Genomic DNA, 19,351 nt, shown 5'->3' on the forward strand with positions numbered 1-19,351 from the left:
TCTAAGGGAGAGCCCGGACACCCTGCGGAGGAAACTCCTTTCGGCCGCTTGTATCCGGGATCTTGTTCTTTCGGTCACGACCAACAGCTCGTCACCATAGGTGAGGGTCCAATAACAAAACACCGCACGGGTTCTGATCGGGGGGGGGGGGGGTTCAGGACCCGTCCCCCCCACCCGAAGGCGGAAGAAGGCTACCTTCTCGTTCACCGTGGTAAACCCCAACATATAGTCGTCGAGCCGGGGGGCAATAAGTATGCCCACACCTGCTCTGCGCCTCTCACCGTGGGCAACTCCAGAGTGGAAGAGCATCCAACCCCTCTCGAGAGGATTGGTACCAGAACCCAAGCTGTGTGTGGAGGCGAGTCCGACTATATCTAGTCAGAACTTCTCGGCCTCACACACCAGCTCGGGCTCCTTCTCTGCCAGAGAGGTGACATTCCATGTCCCCAGAGCTAGCTTCAGTAGCCGAGGGTTGGACCGCCAAGGCCCCCGCCTTTGGCTGCTACCCAGCTCACTGTGCACCCGACCCCTTTGGCCACTCCCACAGGTGGTGAGCCCATGGGAAGGGGGACCCACGTTGCCTTTTCGGGCTACGCCCGGCCGGGCCCCATGGGTATAGGCCACCAGATGCTCGCCTTCGAGCCCCGCCTCCAGGCCTGGCTCCAGAGGGGGGCCCCTGTGACCCGCGTCCGGGCAAGGGAAACCGCTATCCAAAATTTTCATTCATCATAGGGGTTTTCTGAGCCATGCTTTGTGTGGTCCCTCACCTAGGACCTCTTTGCCATGGGTGACCCTACTAGGGACATGAAGCCCCAGACAACATAACTCCTCGGCTCATTTGGCCACGCAAGCCCGCTTAAATCAAGTCTAAATATGAACTACACTGTACATTGATCAATTACAGTTTATAATGTAGTAATGCAAAACATTTTGCCATCTTTTATACAACCTACAGTTATATATATATTTTAATTTATTAGTTAATGTTTACTTGATTAATTGTGTCGTCTAGTTTCGGGCTAAAATATAGACCAATTATTGACGGGCTAATTTCGGTCTAAACTTAGACGAGACGTCTAATAGACGTCTATGGCCCAGTGGGATAGTTGAACAAACAACTATTTATTGAGCTCTGATTTCAAAAGTAGTTATAAATCAATGTGCTGTGCATATGTGATGTTATAAGGCGACCATACATTTATATGGATTCGTCTCTGCAGAAGTGCGTTTAAGTACATTTACAAGCATGCCAAGCCTCTAGGCGGCAGTAGTTAGCTAGCCAAACACGATTCAATCAAAGGAACTTCCGTCCGTTGACGTCACTTCCACAAAGCAAAAAAAATGGCGCCTGTCTCGTTCGTGTGGACCGACAAAGAATCTGAACTGCTCCTAAACGTCGTTCTAGAGTACAAAACTAATAAGAGTCAACAAAACACCAATTGGGAGTCTTGCCAGAGCAAGTATGTGGACATATTTTCACAGTTTTTGGGGCAGTATCCTTCGGAGAAGTCTAATGATTTTCCCCATGTGAGGGGAGCGATAACTCGGCTTGTCCTAACGACAAAAATTAAGGCTGTAAGAAGCAAATATCGATTGGCGGTGGATAACCGACGCAGGATTGGATTTGGGAGAGTCGTTAGTTTGTACTATGAGTTGTGTGGAAAAATATGGGGTGGGCGGGCGGTTGGCTCTATCGCCACAACCACGTTGTCTTCGGGCATTGAAACAAACGACTTTGACAACTCTGCTCCCTCGCCCAGTACTTCGATCTCGTCCAACGCGGAGCCGTGTGATTTTGCATCGGACACCGAGCAGGAGAGCAGTACACCCGCTGGCAAACAAAAGCGAGAGCTGCCTGAGGTATGTACACCATAAAGGTGTGTAGGGATGCCAAAGTATTTACACAAATACGAGCGAGTAACTTTACCGAAGTGGATATTTTGGTTTGTCCGGCAACCATTTTGCCGTGAATCATGCGACAGGTACAAGTAGGGGGGAGTGGGGTAATTCGTGCCAAGGGGAAAGTAGTTAAACCACTGTTGTTTAGAAAACCATAGAAGAAGTTGGTCATGTGACCACATATATTTAAAGAGACATCCATTTCCCTATCCGGTAAAAAGAAAAAGAAAAAAGAGGGAGACACATCGCTTGAGTGGTAAGCACATAAGTTCAAAACACATGTTTTTGCCCTCCAGAGCGAAATTCTATGATTACGTTTTTTTTTATGGTTGTGTTTGAACAATTACAGACAATTTTGAAAACAGTTCACACATGTTTTAGTGCTTTAGTAACCTACATCGTGAATCTATATGGTTAGCATGATGCTGGCTCAAAACAGCTGGGGATGCATTTTTTTCTCAAAAATTGTGCGCTTGGGGTAATTTGTGTCAATGGCCGCACAACAGCACAAAAAAAGTTGATGTTCCTGTGTTGGTGCTTGGTAGAGTAATAAACCTTTCACATATGCTGGTGGAAGTAAGGAACTTACAATTTCACTCGACTAGACAGTAAATTGCCTAGTACCTGGCGATTCGATTCGTATCACGATTCATAGGTCACAATTCGATTCGATACCGATTAATCCCATTACGAATCAAAAAATTTATTATTGTGATTTTTAAACTCAAATTTAGAAAATACTAATCAGTAAACTTGTACATGTACACTGTAAGATTTCTATGAAAATGTATTTATTTATCTGAAAATTCAGGCTTATAACTGAGCCATGCATTTACCGAACAGGTTGCAGTCTGTTTCATGTCTGAACAGCATTGAAATAAAATATTAAGGCTTAATGTTCCATTAATATAACGTTCTTCCATGCTTATTGTATGAATCCTAACCCAAGTAAGACGTTTTGAATATTCCCATAAAAAATTGATGTTTAAAAATCGATTCGGCCGCATATCGATTCAAGAATTGCGCGCTGTAATATCGCGATATATTGCCAAATCAATTTCTTCTAACACCCCTACGAGACAGTCACACTAGGGAGGAACCGCGGAGGACAATCAGCGTGCTCTGCTTGTACACAACGTAGCAACAGCGGGAGTGAGAGGGAGCGGAGGGTTTAGGTGGATCAAACCATTTTCTAATCAAATGGGGGTGTATTGTATTTTTGTTGTTTAAATATTACTTTAAAACTCTATGGTTTATATACATACTAAAAATATACCTATATACTCCTAAAAATTTGGGGGTGCTTATTGTGCTTCAGCACCCCCAAAAAAGGGCTAAATACGCGTCTGACCAAAAGTATGTGCCATTCTTAATTTTTGACCAAAATTCATCATGCCACCAGATACAAAAGGAAGACAGACAAGGTTTTAACTCCTCTTGAGGAGTTGGAAAGAGCAGTGAAAGAGGGGAAGAACATACGTCAGGTTGGAAAGGAGATAAAAAAGGCAGGACGGCCATAAAAATATTAAGGATAAGAAAAGGAAAAATAGGCTTAGGCTTACCCTCCCGATCGAGCACTCAACAAGTGACAAATCTGGTTCTGCTCACTTGGGTTATGTGTCTTCAGAAGTAATTTTTTCTCTTGCCAAAATCCACAAAAAGAAAGAACAGAATTGTAAAAAAATAAATTAATAAAGTGAAAACAAGAATTGTGATTGACACACCTGAGAAGATGGAGTTGGAAAAGGCTCACAAAGAAAGAGAAAGAAAAAAAGGCTGAACAGGAAAATCAAAAGAATGAAAGAAGAAAAGGCCTGTAAATCAAATTTGTATTGAATTTGTCTTCCTTTTAGATAGCATTGTCGTTTGTAAGATTAAAAGAATAATTTTTGACTTCAGTTATCAATGGCACAATTTACCCCACTGAATTCTGACTAATGGCGCAACCTACCCTGCACTGAGGGCAAGTTGTGCCACAAAACCACTTTTTTTTTCCCCCAAAGCTATATTTCTCAAACAGTTTATTGAAGATCCAATGTTATTGCTCCCAGGGATGCACAATATCCTAAACTATATGAACATATTTTATTTGGAGACATTCCTATAATCCCCTTGCGTATAAGACACTTTAAGTAAAAATTGGCACTACTCACCCCACTCTCCCCTACCATACAAATTTTGCGCTAGTGAATGTGTCCTAACTCGAAATTTTATTTAAACAAGTAAAAATAGTGACCCAAATAATTGAGCAAGCGTTAAAAAAGGACTTGGTACTGTAGTGATATAAACTAAAAAAAAAAAGCAAACACGTCACATTTCCCCAAAATGATAATGCTACCAAAGGAAATGCCATGAAATTAAAAAAGTGTGAATAATAAGGTACAAAAACCACTAACAACTTCTAATTGATATGTCAAAAGTTTTATGTTTTACATTTTTAGCCATGTTTTACAAGTTTAATATAAATTGTTTAACACTATTTCGTATTGTGCCCCCCCCCCCCCCCCCCCACACACAAAAAAAGGCTAAACTGAGGAGACACAGGCACGAGGGTCTGAAGAGGAAGCTGGAGACACAGTGGCTCCTTGCATTAGAGGAGGATCGACGTTTAAAAAAAAAAATGATGGACTTGTTCGAGGCCTCTGAAAAGCGATCTGCAGACAATTTTTCCAAAACGACTGAAACTCTTAACATGCTCACAACATCCATTTCGGACAGTTTTTCTCTCCTGAAACAAGTCATGCAGCCTCCCCCTGCACTGCATTCCCAGGACATGTCATGTCAAGCCAACGGGTCCCCGTCACTGTGCAGTAACTGTGGTGGGTTTCGCAGTGGCTCATTTGCGTCAGACACAACCACACTTTGATTGAGTTCCAGCAGAATGTAACAAGCGGATGTGTGCTGTAGTTATAAAAAAAAAGAAGTTTTTTTTTTTTTTTTTTTTACAATTTGTATGTTTGGACCCAAGAATTGTAAAAAAAAAAAAAAAAGTTTTTTTTTTTTTTTTTTTACAATTTGTATGTTTGGACCCAAGAATGTCAGAGACCTTTCATTAAGTAAATGGCAATGGTTGATTTATTTTTTTATTATTTAAATTTTTTATTTTTTACAATGCAGTACTGTAACTTTGTCTCTTCTTTAAATACTTCTATGCAAACTCTTTGCTTTGTTAGTTTCTTTCAAGGTATGCAGAGATAGAAAACATCCACAATGTTAAGTTGTATATTCTTTACTATGAATATAAACATTTTTTTTTTACAATCATCAGGTTAGTAATAACATTCTGAAAGAACAGTTATCAATGCGCAGTTAAAGGCATCAGTGAGGAACAATTCAACGTACTCTGTGTTAAATTTTAACATTGTGTTACACACAACCAATGTGTTTACGTCAAACCTGTAGTGGTCTATGTTATGAGTAACAACCTTCAATAAGTTGATAAATAGACTAATTATATTGCTGGCTGAAATTTTATGTGCAAAATATATGAGTTCTGCATAAAACACTGAGAAGAATACTAAAAAAGCATTTGTAAATAAATACCTTATATTAAGTTTTAAATTATAACTGAGGGAAAGGTATGCTCATCTGGGGGTACACGCTTGCCGTATACATTATCATCTCAAGAGTCCAAAGACTTAATAAATAGACTTAAATAGGAATGATAGAAAAGGGCAACACTGATCATACTAAGACTAAAACTATTATTGCTATTCCATCAACGTGGGCTACACCTGGCTCACAATCTCGTGGTCCTGTGCCACAAACCACTGGACCGGGGTCCCGTCGGCAGCTCTCTGGAGAACCAAATGACCTGAACCCTGCCGGAAAACACAAAGGAATAGGAATATTTAACCAGCGATATATAAAATTACATTATGCACTAGTATTATGACTTGAAAACATTTATAAATAATTAAGCCCAGTGAAAAGTCATTCTACTGTGTGTGATGACCATTACGCCTGCGTATTGACATTTAAGTGCAAGTCTTGCAGCTGGATACCGGTGTACCAACCTGAGGAAACGAAGGCATGTGCAGTAAAGCAGCACTTTTGACTCCCAGGGGACTTTGCAGCTCTTCACAGCCCGGCACAGAGTTGTGGCTCTGATTGCGCTGGTGCCAGGACCTGAGCTCCTCCGACACCACCTCTCTGGGCATGATGCGGATGGTGTGATTAGGGTACTCCTTCAGCGAGGGCGTCCGCACCACCCTTGTGTAAGGAGGCGGGAGCTTGGGCGTCTTCCTGGCAGAAGCCGTGTCTTCCTGCCAAGGTCTTTGCTGAGGGCTGCATCGGCTCACGGGCGGCGAGGACACTAAGCGCTTGCCTGAGTCCTGAGGAGAGAGGGGTTGCGTGTTCCCGCAACCTGGCAACACCTTCTTGGGCGCCGCCAAATGGAAGCCGTACGGTGGAGGGCAGAGCTTGGGGATCTCCGTGGGCGTGTCCAGGCCTGGTGCGTAAGAGGAGGCGGAGTGCTCGGAGCTGCTGTCTTCCGAGCATGACTGGTACGGCCGCAGCGGGGAGGAGTCCGGGGAGAGCACCAGGAAGTCGGCGGCACAGCGCCGCTGTGGCAGGCGGGTTCGCGCTCTGAGGGACTCCGAAATTAGGCACTCTTTGTCAGCATACGGCTTACTCTTGGGAAATCTGTAAATGGTTATTAGTGTTATACATTATAATTCTGTCACAAAATACTGAGATCAACTAGTCCACTGTAGTGCCACAGGTGGATGTAAAGTATGCCGAAATTATTCTATCCATATTTTGAGGAAAGAACGTTGCATAGCTCTAATTAAGAAGACATCTGGAAATTAGGGCTGGGCGATTATGGAAAAAACAATAATCACAATTATTTTTGGTTGCTATTCAAATAACAATTAATAAACATGATTATTAACTAATTAAAATGTAAAAAATCTAACAAAGTAAAATTTAAAAATTATATTTAAATGATAGAAATAAAAAACAAACAAAAAATACCAGCTGCTCCTGCTGTGTGCGTATTGGCCTCTTAGGGGGCAGTATGGTGCCGTGCATTCATTGAGTACACAGAAAAAGAATAAAAGAAAAAATTGCAATTGAGCTTATCTGTTTTTTCACAGGGTAGGAAGAATATTTGCCTGTGTGTGACTATTGTTATATTACCTTGTCAGTATGTGTTAGTAAAGCGTTTGTGTGTGATTATTCGTTATTTGAAGGAATATCAGGAATGCAATGTTTTTCTATTAGCCTGTCAATGGTTTGTTACAGTAACTGCTAGCAATAGCACTAGCGATGTTTCTAAAACAAATTTTATTTAGTATTTCAATATACAATGGTTTATTACAGTGACTGCTAGCATTAGCGCTAGCAATGCTTCTCAAACAAAAATATATCTTGTATTTAAATATACTATGTATATACTTTTTTGTTGTGTTTAGTTTTACAGTAGGCTAAACAACAATAACCTCAGCAACACATTACATTCCAGGTATATTGTCATCACAGGAACTTTCAAACACACACCGCACCATTCGGCACGTTAATTGTTTTTCTTCGACTAAAATGTTTTTATGATCATGAGAAGCCAAAATTTTAATTACTATTAAATTTCGATTAATTGTCCAGCCCTACTGGAAACTGTTAAATTGTGAAAATGTCTCTTTCACTTTTTGGAAGATTTCTACCAATAACCCTTATAAAGTCGTGTGCACTTTTGTTTTTGTGCCGTGCATGTTTTGTCATGCGTACCTGAACGACTGGGAATATTGTCGGCGCACGTGCAGCTCTGGCGTGGAGGGGGCACTCGAGGAGTGATTGTGCCGCAGCGCAGAGTTCTTAATGAACTGTGAGAGAGGAATTCTGTTGGCATCTGCCGAGACCTGCGTTCCAGCTGTACTGCTGGGTGCAGATGACAAAACATATAACAGTTTGAAATACTGACACAAGGAGGGTCACGATGGCGTTCCCTTCCGTGAAAGGGCAAAATTGACAACTCTCACCTGGAGCTGCTGCCGCCAGCAGGCAGAGGTTTTGCCGCCTTGTGATAAGGCTGGTCTAGACTGGACTCCTTCCAGGGAGAATTCTGGATCGGCGAGTGCTCGTAGTCAATCATGGATGTCTGCAGGTTGGATACTGGAGCAGAGACGGGCCCAAGCGAGTCCACATCTGCGCATGGACAACACTAAGTTGTCAGCATTTGGTGCGATAAATAAGAACATTTTCCGTATATTTTATCTTTTTATTTAATTTATTTTTTTGCCTTTTTGAGAATGGATGAGGGTCTTTTTAAACAGAAAAGACAGTGGTGGTGTTCAAATAGTGTTTCAGTGTCATAATAGCTGAAGATGATGGCCAGTTGTCACATGGATGACTGAGCAGCCAAGCATTGTGCAGACAGTTATCACTTTTACTTTAATAGAGTTCAACTTCCTGTTCCATTCCTTTTCCAAAGGGCTTGATAGAACTCTCAGCCGTTAGGATTAAAGAGCAGGTTTTTGTGAATAAATAACTTTAATTTGGATCTCCTGTGACTTGTGTGGTGCATTTAAGTCCATTTGTTTGTCATGTTTGCCAAAAGAAGCACTCGGTGATGTCGTCGACTGTTACGTTAGCTTCTTGTGCTAACCAGTGATTGGACTGGTCAGTTGTCACCAAAAGATAGTTTAGTTTTACATGGCACGCCAACAATGGTCGATTTCCTTATTATGCCTCATCATCACTTTCATCATTAAAAGGCAGAGGTGTGTTTTGAACAGAATAATATTAGACTGGTTAACTTCATTTTATAGTTGTATGACATTTAACAGAACACATTGTATTGGTAAAGCAATGCTTTGACAGTTTCACTTGAATCTCATATGGTTCTGCGCAGAGGTGGCAAATCCAGGTCCAGAAAGTAAAAACCCTGCCACAGTTTGGCTTTAGCCTCTGATGCTAGCTAGCTAGCTAGCTCCCTAAAAGGTAAACAGGCACCATGGGAGCTAGCTAGGAAGCTAGCTGAGCTAGCACCAGAGGCTAAAGCCAAACTGTGGCAGGGTTTTTACTTTCTGGACCTGGATTTACTACCTCTGTCAAGTGTACAGTGTGGACATCTCAATCCAGTCACTAAAATTAAAATTGGTCTTCTCTTACCTTCATCCAGGGCCACCACATCAGACAGTGAGCTGTCATCAGACGTGTTCAAATCTGCATATGGAATTCAAATGAAACAACACAAGTTGAAGTTATTGCAGAACCACATTTGGTGTGAGGGGGCAGAAGCGTTCCTCACCTTTGCTCTTAGCGGCGGTGTCGCCAATGCACGGAGAGCTGCACTCACTCCTGATCCTACACCGGAACACGGCCTCCTGCAGCTCTCGCACCTTTTTCTCCTCGCGCTTGCACTGCTGCACGCGGCTCTTCTTCTGAGGCTTGCTGAGCTTCTCCTCCAGTGAGAGTTTGCGCGCCGCCTCGTAAATCTGCCGCTGGAGAGCCAGCTCCGTCTCTAGGCCGTGCAACTCCGAGTCCTGTGGTCAAGACAGTCGGTTGTAGCAGGAGATACATGGTGGGACACAGGTGCATCCCAACAATTTTGGAATTTGGAAACTGAAGATGTCTATAGCAACTGCATGTATACAAATGAATACGTGTACACCATTAGCCATGAATTTGAACAAGTCAAGTCAGCTTGCTTAGAGCAATTGCCTGCCACCATGGAGACCCTGGGTTTAAACCCTGCTTGGACCATATTTTAGTACAATTGATGGTTCGATACTGACTATCAGATCAGGAAATGGATTATAATTTCACTGAGATGATTAAATGCATGTTACCTTTCAACATCAGATGACGCTTTTCAAAATAAATAAGCTATTAGCCATGATTTCAAACAAGTCAAGTTAGCTCAATGGTTAGACCACATTTGAGTACTTTAGCAATTTATCTTTCAATTTACTTTCAATGCATTCAAATCTTAGCATTCAGCTAATAGCATTTCCACGCAATTTCTGCAGAAATTGCACTTTGTCGAGTTGGTCATAAGACTAAAGAAGGGTAATGCTCCTGTTACTTCTTTTGATGATCAATTGCACCAAACACGGCCACAAAATTTCACTTATGTTGGCACTGATAGCTTCTTCGACAAAAAATGTAGACAAGCACAATCATAACAATTTTAATCGTCCAAATTACACTATAAAAACAGTAATGGATGTTTAAATGTTGTTGGAAGTCGCTTTTGCACTGCTCTAGTTTACTTTTCAATCTGCACTAATATTCAAACGAGTTTGACAAGAAAGGGGAAGTCAACACAATTTTTTGGGGGGGACAATAATATGTTGTATGTTTAGATATGGTATTATGGTTACTATTGCGTTAGTGGAATATGAGTTAAGCAGCAAAATCCAGCCGTTTTTATCCATCTCAGAGGGCGGCCATTTTGCCACTTGCGGTCAACTGAAGATGACATCAATGCTGCTCAGATAACCTCAGGGAACAACCAATCACAGCACAGCTTCAGAAAACAGGTCAGGTGTGATTGGGCGTTGCCTGAGCAACATTGATGTCAGTCAACAGGAAAGGGCATCATGGCCGCTCCCTGAGATACGGCTAAGCTGCTTTATAACTCATATTCCACAAATGTTATATTAATCATTATTATTGTTATTCATCATTATTATTGTCACGAAATGTTTACGGTTGACTTCCACTCGCTAGCCAGGTTGTCCCGAGCCAGCGGCTGAGCTCTTTATGGAGTATGTGTGTGGATAGAGTGAAAAGCATTTGAACTTGACTGAATGTATTATTGTTCCATACCTCTTTCTGCAGATAGATTAGACCTTCATCTAACTTAAAGGATGCACCGATCCTCCTCCTGACCTGCGGGGGGTCCTCATCAGGCATGAGAGGATAGTCTGAGGGCAATTTACCAGTCAGCTCCTGTGCAGGAAAAATAGTAATACGTTTAATTTGATCTAAAGTGTGATCATTACAATGCATTGGGAATAGGAAGTGACTCCTGTAAATGGCAAATACATTCATAGTAACATACGCAACAATTTTATTTTTGAAAATTCCCAACGAGCGGTCTGTGGTATACTAGTGAGCCAAGAGAGATCATCAGGAGTGTCGCGGGAAATTATGCAATTTTACTTTATTGGTACAAAACTTACTATTCATTAATTACAAATGTATCTTTGTTTGGCTATCTATGCCAGCGATATATAGTGGCAGGCAGAACAATTAAATGTGCTTCCATTAGATGGAAGAAAGTACAATAAACCATATCCATCTGTTGCCATTCATACAGAACAAAACATGGCTTAAGTCAGTTTATATGTACAAGGGACAAAATCATTATTTAAGTACTGTATTCAAACAAGGGGTGTCAAAATTAGTGTGTTATTTTTTAACGGCTGATTAATGACCGCCACTTATTTGGAAAGCCTGTACTGGGGGGACAGACAGGTCCATGTCAAAATTTAGCAGTAATTAATTTAACAATAATGCATATATTTGTGGAGACTGGGGTCAAGTTGTATTTTACAATTTTAAGTTACTTCATGTTAAAGATTAGATAGCTATGAAAAGAAAAATGCACTGAGCTGTCACCAACATCTTACAAATGCAATTATGCCATCTCGTGGCAGACAAATGGCGTCAACATAAATCAATATCACACTTGTTTTTTACAGTACAGTTCATCTTTTTAATTTTAACTCAATTTTATGAATTATTATGAAATTACTGTATCACTGACTAAAAGATGCAACCATATTTCTATTAGTTAATTTTTTCTATTTTTATGTTAACAAGAGTATGAAAACTTAGAGAGAAAAATGTATTGTACATTTCATTGCACATTTAGAACATATAAAATTTGCGATTAATTGTGTTAACTATTACATATAAATAAATAATAAATAAAAATAACAAATAAATAATATAAATAAATAAATAAATATAATGTTGTGCATGGAAAAACAAACTGAGTGTGTGTCTTTAATATAATGTCTAACCCTAACCCTTCGTGAGTTCTCTTAGAATTCCACACAGAAGTCCAACACTCTCAAACAGTCCTGAAATGCTCTCACACACACGTCTAAAACGTTCTCACGCTTCTGCTTCAGTTAAGCTACTTGCACGCTGTTGGGCAGAGATTAGCGCGGTGAACTACTGTCAACCAAAAGTTCCAATATGTTATGTAATAAATCCTTTCAGTCGTGCGAGTGGTATTACTCACGGCCTCTCGAATGCATAGCTTCCTGAGCTCCAGCAAGCAGAGCTCCAGACGCCCCTCCAGAGATTGGTGCTTGAGTTTGAGGGCTCTGGTGTGCGTACTTGGATCCTTGATGGGCGATGTGGGGCTCTCTGGACCTGATCAGCAAACAAACAAACATCATCAACATCTGTCACACAGTTGAACACCGTCCATTATGGGATGCTGTGAACTAATTCCCCATAAGGAATAATCTAACCCCAAATATGCACTTTGGCTTGTGCGTAATTTTTGGCATTAGTCGGGTTAACCCCCCCAAAGTACTGAGCACTGTCATTCCATCAGTGGCTGTCCGGCGCAACTCACCAGAGTGCACGATGATCCCACTGTCAGTGTCACTGATCTCCTCTTTGCTCTCAATAGCTGTCATCTTGACTCAGGAACTCTCTGTAACACAAAGAAAGGTTAAATATAATTTACATCGAGCTCAGCACATTATTCTAACCTTATAATAAAATGCTTTAAAATACCTTAATCATAGTTATGGTGGTGGTGGGGGTCAGTTTTTAATCTGGATTTACACTTGGGGCTGACTTCACTTCTGTTGGCAGTTTATTCCATTTGTGTGCAGTCTAGAAATGGCAAATCCAGGTCCAGAAAGTAAAAACCCTGCCACAGTTTGGCTTTAGCCTCTGATGCTAGCTAGCTAGCTCCCTAAAAGGTAAACAAGCACCATGGGAGCTAGCTAGGGAGCTAGCTAGCTAGCACCTGGGGGCTAAAGCCTAACTGTGGCAAGGTTTTTACTTTCTGGACCTGGATTTGCCACCTCTGATGCATAACAGCTAAATGTTGATTCACCATGTTTGCTTTGAACTCCACTAATTGACCAGAGTCTCCTGGCATCAGACCCTACTGTGTTTATATTCAATTAGCTTTTCCTTAATGTATTCAGGGTCTAACCCATTCAGTGATTTATAGACCAGTAGCAGAATTTTTAAATCTATTCTACAGCTGACTGGGAGCCAGTCTAAAGCCTTTAGGACTGTTCTGCCAGTCTAAAGCCTTTAGGACTGTTCTGATCTCTTTGTTTTGGTCAGAACACAAGCTGCAGCTGTTTGATGCTCTTTTGAGAGAGTCCAGTCAGTAGACCGTTTGTTACAATAAACCAGTCTGCTGGCGATAAAAGCATGGATAAGCTTCTCCTGGTCTGCTTAGAGCAGGTAGTCCTTCAGTCTGGATATGTTTTCAGCTAGTGGTCGATTTGATACAATATGACTGCTAAAAGTCAAATCAGATCAATCAGCACAGCCAGGTTCTGGACTCGGGACGAGCTTATTCACAAACGTGCATACGAACAAATTTGCCAAATGTGCAAAGATAAAAGACTTACATGTACGTGTCGTGAATCCGACGGTGATTTTCAGATATGCTTGACTTGAAGCAGCCATTTCATGAAAATTCCAATACAAACTCCATTCAATCATTTCTATAGCACTTGTTGCCATGAGGGTCAGGAAAAATGGCAAAAGGTATTATAATTGACTCCCACCAATGAAACTAGTTTAGACCTTCCAACATGAAATTGAAATCTAGCCAGTTCTTTCTTCCTCACATCTTCATTCATGCTGGCCTTCTGTTTTACGTAACAAAAGTGAGTAAAGAGTGTCTTTTCACACAACAAGGCAGGCAGCCCCCTGCACCGTTTTTTCTCCCTCCCACGCTCAATCACAAAAGAAGCACACCCCTACGGGGTGACTTGGCACATGTGCTGGGTTAATCCCCATTGCGCTGTCATGGCGACGGCACACGGCTGACCAAAGGAGCGTGTCGCCATGAGGCGCTGTTTCAAAAGTTTCAGAGCCCGAAAAAGAAAGCAGATGGCTGCACAAATGACCCCCACCTCCTTCCCCCCACCGCACCTTGTCTCATGCTCTGCACCTGTTGTTCCTGCACACCCCTCCCTCTGCTGCCTATTCAACCAGTGTCCACCAAACCCTCTGGGGGGCTTTGAAGTGGAAGAATGTCTCAATGCTGGGCTAGTCCATGCTGCACCACGTCACAATGAGGACTGCTGTGACACGCTCACAAAGAGGCGAGCGCTAGTCACGTTTATGGCCCGCTCTCTTCTTATTTTGTGACCCCAATCCGAACAAACCTCTGACAACAAACAAGACGCCGCGTTGATGAGATAACAACAGCAAAGAGAGGAAAATGATGACAATTAGAACTACAAGAGGCACTGAATGGGCCCTTGAATCCTCGAAAGGATCAAACTGATGCCATGCTCCGCCCATATTTGATGGAATTAGCAATTTAGCGTCACCCATCTGTCTAGAATGCCTCCTTCCCACTGGGGCTCCTTTGGACGAGTTTCCTAGTCGGAGTTTGTGTTTCAAATGAGATCATGAGGTGCATCAACGTACAGTACAATATATATGTAGCATAAAAGTTACTCAACAAAACTGATTTGCTCACATATATACTGACTTGCCGCATTGGATGAGCACATAATTTGTGATACATATTATTTATATATGATGTGTGACAATGTGTATTGCTGCTGGTAACGCTGTGAATTTCTCCACTGTGGGATAAATAAAGGTGTATCTTTTTAGTTTCTGCCTCATACTGCACTTAAAGTTGTGTTCCTAAATCCTAAACGACTATATTAGACATTTTGAATTGATTTTTAAAATTTAATTTACCGATAAGTCAGCAGATAATTATTTGCGGTCAGGCCTCCTGCCTCTTCCCTATGAGCCCTGCCCCTTTTTTCTTCCCCTGTGTGTATGTGCTGCTTGTCAAGGTGACAACCGGTAACTCATTTTGAGTTTGCAAAAACAAAACAGTCATGTTTTAAAAATGCAATCAAAAACTGCGAGGGTAACATTTTGGAGAGACACAGTAAAGAAAGCCCACACTGGCGACTGCCTTGTCGCCATGATGCATCTTCTGTCAACACAAAGTTGCGCGCATTATGACGTCACAAATATGCAACATTAAAATAGGCGAAGTAGGGCACAACTTGAGCGACAACCACTAGAGATAGACCAACATGGAATGTCTATTATTATTGGCGGATTTCTTTATTATCTGGTTTATCTGTGTGACGTCGAATTGGCCGATAACTACCGATAATTATCGGCCACCGATATTATCGTGCATCCCTAAATAAGTGAAACATTCTCGGCTTTGATTGATTGACATTTTACAAGAAAAAGTGACTGCGCTTCAGGCTGCTATGCAAAACACAACATGGACGAAAACTGCGGCAAAAATAGCCTCACAAAAGAGACCGCCTTTATCCCTCTCTATTTGAGGTCAATTCATTTATTCGGCATCTCACATGCTTGCTAGTTTGCCTTCGGAACAGCCTGATCACAAGGGTTGGCATTACAGGAACTAACATGATTAGAGGATGTGCTTTGCTCGCCTCCTCCTTGTGATAGTATCATGACAGCAAAACAGGAAGTAAACCGCAGAGATGCGAACAGAGGCATTTGCTTCCTCTGTGTTTGGAGATGGCTATCTGGGCCCTTTTTCTGACGGGATCAGGAAGACACACAGTATATGTATTAGGATATGATGATGTATTCCATATACAGGTCCCAGCTATTCAACACGGCAACTCATGTGAAATGAGTAGCTGCCGGTCACACAATGAGGCGCAGGCAGCCTGACTCTGTAAAACAACAGTACAACAAAAGGCCTTGTGTCCATCCAGCGGCTTCAATATCCTGCTGAGGGTGCGATATGTGCTGACAACACAGGCGGGAATCCAGCTCGGGAGGCAAAGTAATGTGGGACTTGCCCGCTTGCACCCCATAACTCTTTCTGTGGTTATGTTTGGAATGAGTGGGTGGATTTTGTGGAGTGGTGGAGGGTGGGGGGTTGACTTACTTTTTGGGAGCTGAGATGTTGCTACATTTTATTGTGCTGTTGAGGCAATAGCTACTTTTAGACAGCTTCTGTCAGTACAGACTCAAGAGGGCATACATTTCACGGTTTTTCACACGCAACTCAGCGGATAATTTGCTTGCCTGATTACACATAACTATACCACTAATACCAACAATTGCTTTCAAAGTGTAAGAAATATGTGTTGAAAATAATTCACAGCCCCTTTCCTGGCTTTTTGCTATTCACCTCTGTTCACCCCGCCCAAGCGACCCTAGAAAAAGTGATATTACAATATGACGGGTAGTGAGAAAGGGGCTTTCGCCTATTTGTGTTCCTGCCGCCTCTCCGTATCCTTTCTTGGCTGTGTGGGTCAGAGGAAACTTCTATCCATCAACCATTCCTAAGCCACACCCAGAAGGTCACAGTAGATGTTTGCACGGACATAGATTTTGCTATGTTTACAGCTGTCATTTAACATTCAGTCTCATTAAAAAAAAAAGCAACAATACAATAATTATTCTATCTACTATAGACAGTATTTTGTCACACTGTATGCCCTGAGTACAGTATTGTCGCATCCTGTTTGTACAGTATGTGTTACTGCTCCGTATTTTAATGTAGAAGTTATTTGAAGGTTTTACTGTAATTACTGCTAATTTGCTACTGTACATTGTTTAATTCCCCTTTGTTTTATTTGTTAATTTTACCCCCAAAAACAACTAGTATTGATAACTAAATAGTTTGATACAAGCACATTTTGCATCTTATTTAAAGAACTGTCCAATTTTCATTTATCATAGGTGCGTCTGGAACATATCTCCAGCAATGAACTTTGTTCCAAATTAAACAATATATTTGTCTTATCTATAACATACTGATGTTAATTAACTAAAGTTAAATGCAAACATGAAGCTTAGTTACAGTACTATATGTGGTGCTAGCATGCTTTTCCAGCTAAGCTAACAAGGCTAGCTAATTGCTTCTGATTGTAAGGTTTATACTGTGTGGGCATTTTTTTTTTAAAGACCAATTTTAATTCACAAACCTAACATGTCATTGAGCTTTTAAAGTTTTGTAATGAAACATTCAATGTCGTCTGTGCAGTTTGGTACTTTGCTTTCAAAAAACGCATTTGAAGTAAAAAAAAAAAGTACATATGAGATTGCAAATGACATGACTGATAGTGATGACCGTCACACCCATCCTCGCAGCCCACCCGACCGTGAAAAGTTACATACACGGAAGGGAGTGTTTATGGTGAGATTATAAACGGGGATTCACTGTCTCCCAGACCCCCCCCCCCCTCCCCCCCACACACACACACACACCCTTTCCCATGAGTCTTGGGAACTGCGATCGCCTGGAATGCCGCCACCGCTGCGCTCGATACCACTGCGGTCGGCCCTGGAATTACCAACTTAGACTGGCCTCAGCTCACCGAAAGGAAACGGTGAGGGATGCCTGAAATCAAGCCGAGGCCTGCTGGAAACCAGCAATTAAAACTCTCCACGGAATGCTGATGCGATGGAAGAAAACCAAATGACTTTTCAGCATGCCTAAGTCCGAAGTCAAACCGAGCATCAACGTGGGGGAGCGACAGACAAGAGAAATGGAGTGTTTGGTTACAACTTTCCTTGTGTTCACACAATGTGGAAGAAAGCTGAAACAAATTTGAGTTGTGTGCGCGTGTGTTCAAAGGCTACATTCATTGCATTAGTTGCATTGCCAAATATCAAGCTGAAGAAATTCACACCTCGGAGACTGTGTGGCTTCAACATGAAACTATTCTAGCCAGCATTCATGGCCTCGTCCTGGTCATGCACCAGCAGAGACAATGCAAAGGATAATCAGCACCACCTGAGCTGAGTGCAGTCCATATGCTGAGCAGAACAGGCCACAGGGAAGAGATGCCCCATTGTTCTCCTCAGGCAGTGGATGGTGACACCTCATCCCATTGAGTCATCCTTTCAGAACTGACCAACAGGATGTAGATGCAGCTTTTGACCAGGGGTGAAATCTAATTGGGGGATAAGGGGTGGGAGGGCACTGAAGGGACGTGTTGTCTTTAACACCGCAAGTATGTCAACATGTGGACTGTGACGTTGATTCTGTTGCAGTGGGCACAAACAAGTGTCACAGTGGCGTTTATATGGCAAAAGACTCTATTTACAATATACATCAGCCCACTTTGAGTCTGAGAGGTCACATTTGTGAATGGCAGGTCTTGAATTTGGTTTGTGTCTTTTAAATCATTATTAACATGACAATTCCAAGGCTGTATAAAGAGAAACAACAAAGTACTATTGGTGGAAAGTCTCTATTCAGGATACAAAGCATCATAGTCCACTGGAGATGTTTATGATGTCTCTAATGGATGTTAAGAACTATCATCACATATCAATACTTTAACCATTGAGCAGATATAAATTATTTATTCTGTATTGTATTTCCATATTTACATACTGTATGTTTAAAACTATTTTCTAACATTGAAAGTATCATTGAACATGTGTAATATTATATTCTGTTGTCTTTTCCAGTGACACAATATAGCATGTACATGCATTTACTTCACTAGACTACTTGTACGAATGCTGATGTTCTACCACTACCAGATCCAAAGTTTACTTACAGTTTGCGTTGGTCTTTACGCGCTCATTGCTGGTGGATTAGCTGCGAGACTTTCTCCATAAGGGTTGCGGTTAAATGTGAGAGCAGAGCCGCTTAGGATCTCTCTTCCAGTCTGCTCGAAATTTCCGTTTGAAGGGGGAGGAGCGCTTTGGCTTGATCAAACTAACCCGTTTATTTTGAAGTGACTATGCTATTTAGCCAATCTTGTACATTATTGAAAAAGTATAGTCTACAAACAACGTACTTCCTTTCGTGTTTACAAAATAACGGTACAGGAATTGTTGTATTGCTAGTGCCTTGACCCCTCTTTGGCCTGTTTGAATGGTTCGGTCTGACTCTGCTGATTTCAGACACGCTTTAGCCTTTTGACTCAGCACGCGACTCGTGGTGACGCTTGGCTGGCAAGCTTATTTGATCTTTGCTTGCGTTTTCCTATTTATGTAAATTTACTTAGTTGTAAACGTTGCCTCTTATACGATTGTTTTTTTTTTGGGGGGTGGGGGGGCGACACTAATATTGTAATACACTTTAATGTCCATTCATCTGGAGCAAAATAGATTAAGAATTACAATTCTATTTTTCAATATTTCATTTGAATAAGAATTGATAAAGTAGATTTACAAGTACGTAGTTTACAAAATCCATCAAACACTGTAAAAATATATATTTAATTTCAGCGTATAGACGTAAAACTGTAGACAGACAAAATCTGGTAGATTTTAAATCTTAAAACATTTATTTAGAATA

The 19,351-nt window shown here is 41.5% G+C and overlaps 2 protein-coding genes across 3 annotated transcripts; one reads left to right on the forward strand and one right to left on the reverse strand.

Annotated features, from left to right (window-relative positions):
• Positions 1-1,338: 1,338 nt before the first annotated feature.
• On the forward strand, positions 1,339-5,056 carry LOC147178220 (uncharacterized). Its single transcript, XM_086069962.1, has 2 exons — positions 1,339-1,860; positions 4,424-5,056. Exons 1-2 carry the CDS (start codon positions 1,342-1,344, stop codon positions 4,763-4,765), a joined length of 861 nt encoding a protein of 286 aa, XP_085926088.1. The 5' UTR covers positions 1,339-1,341; the 3' UTR covers positions 4,766-5,056.
• Positions 4,942-18,762, reverse strand: inavaa (innate immunity activator a). Of its 2 annotated transcripts, none has more exons than XM_086069960.1 (10): positions 18,606-18,762; positions 12,440-12,520; positions 12,098-12,231; positions 10,672-10,794; positions 9,149-9,383; positions 9,010-9,063; positions 7,878-8,043; positions 7,627-7,773; positions 5,916-6,543; positions 4,942-5,720 (listed from the first exon to the last, which is right to left on the reverse strand). In XM_086069960.1, the coding sequence occupies exons 2-10, from the start codon at positions 12,501-12,503 to the stop codon at positions 5,628-5,630; spliced, it is 1,644 nt and encodes a 547-aa protein (XP_085926086.1). In that variant the 5' UTR covers positions 12,504-12,520; positions 18,606-18,762; the 3' UTR covers positions 4,942-5,627. The 2 variants fall into 2 exon arrangements, with proteins under 2 accessions (XP_085926086.1, XP_085926085.1); XM_086069959.1 differs by having other exon boundaries at positions 7,627-7,776.
• Positions 18,763-19,351: the final 589 nt, after the last annotated feature.

Source organism: Leptonotus elevatus, chromosome 2, assembly GCF_054856555.1.
Source record: "Leptonotus elevatus isolate MCC_2025b chromosome 2, RoL_Lele_1.0, whole genome shotgun sequence".
Lineage (NCBI taxonomy): Eukaryota > Metazoa > Chordata > Actinopteri > Syngnathiformes > Syngnathidae > Leptonotus > Leptonotus elevatus.

Excerpts from the sequence above, each read along its gene's own strand:
- LOC147178220 (XM_086069962.1), top strand. The coding sequence starts at position 1,342 with ATGGCGCCTGTCTCGTTCGTGTGGACCGACAAAGAATCTGAACTGCTC. Across the intron at positions 1,861-4,423 it reads AAAAGCGAGAGCTGCCTGAG|GCTAAACTGAGGAGACACAG; the intron begins GTATGTACACCA and ends ACACAAAAAAAG.
- inavaa (XM_086069959.1), bottom strand. The coding sequence starts at position 12,503 with ATGACAGCTATTGAGAGCAAAGAGGAGATCAGTGACACTGACAGTGGG. Across the intron at positions 9,384-10,671 it reads TAATCTATCTGCAGAAAGAG|GACTCGGAGTTGCACGGCCT; the intron begins GTATGGAACAAT and ends TCTTGACCACAG. Across the intron at positions 5,721-5,915 it reads ACATGCCTTCGTTTCCTCAG|GGTTCAGGTCATTTGGTTCT; the intron begins GTTGGTACACCG and ends GTTTTCCGGCAG.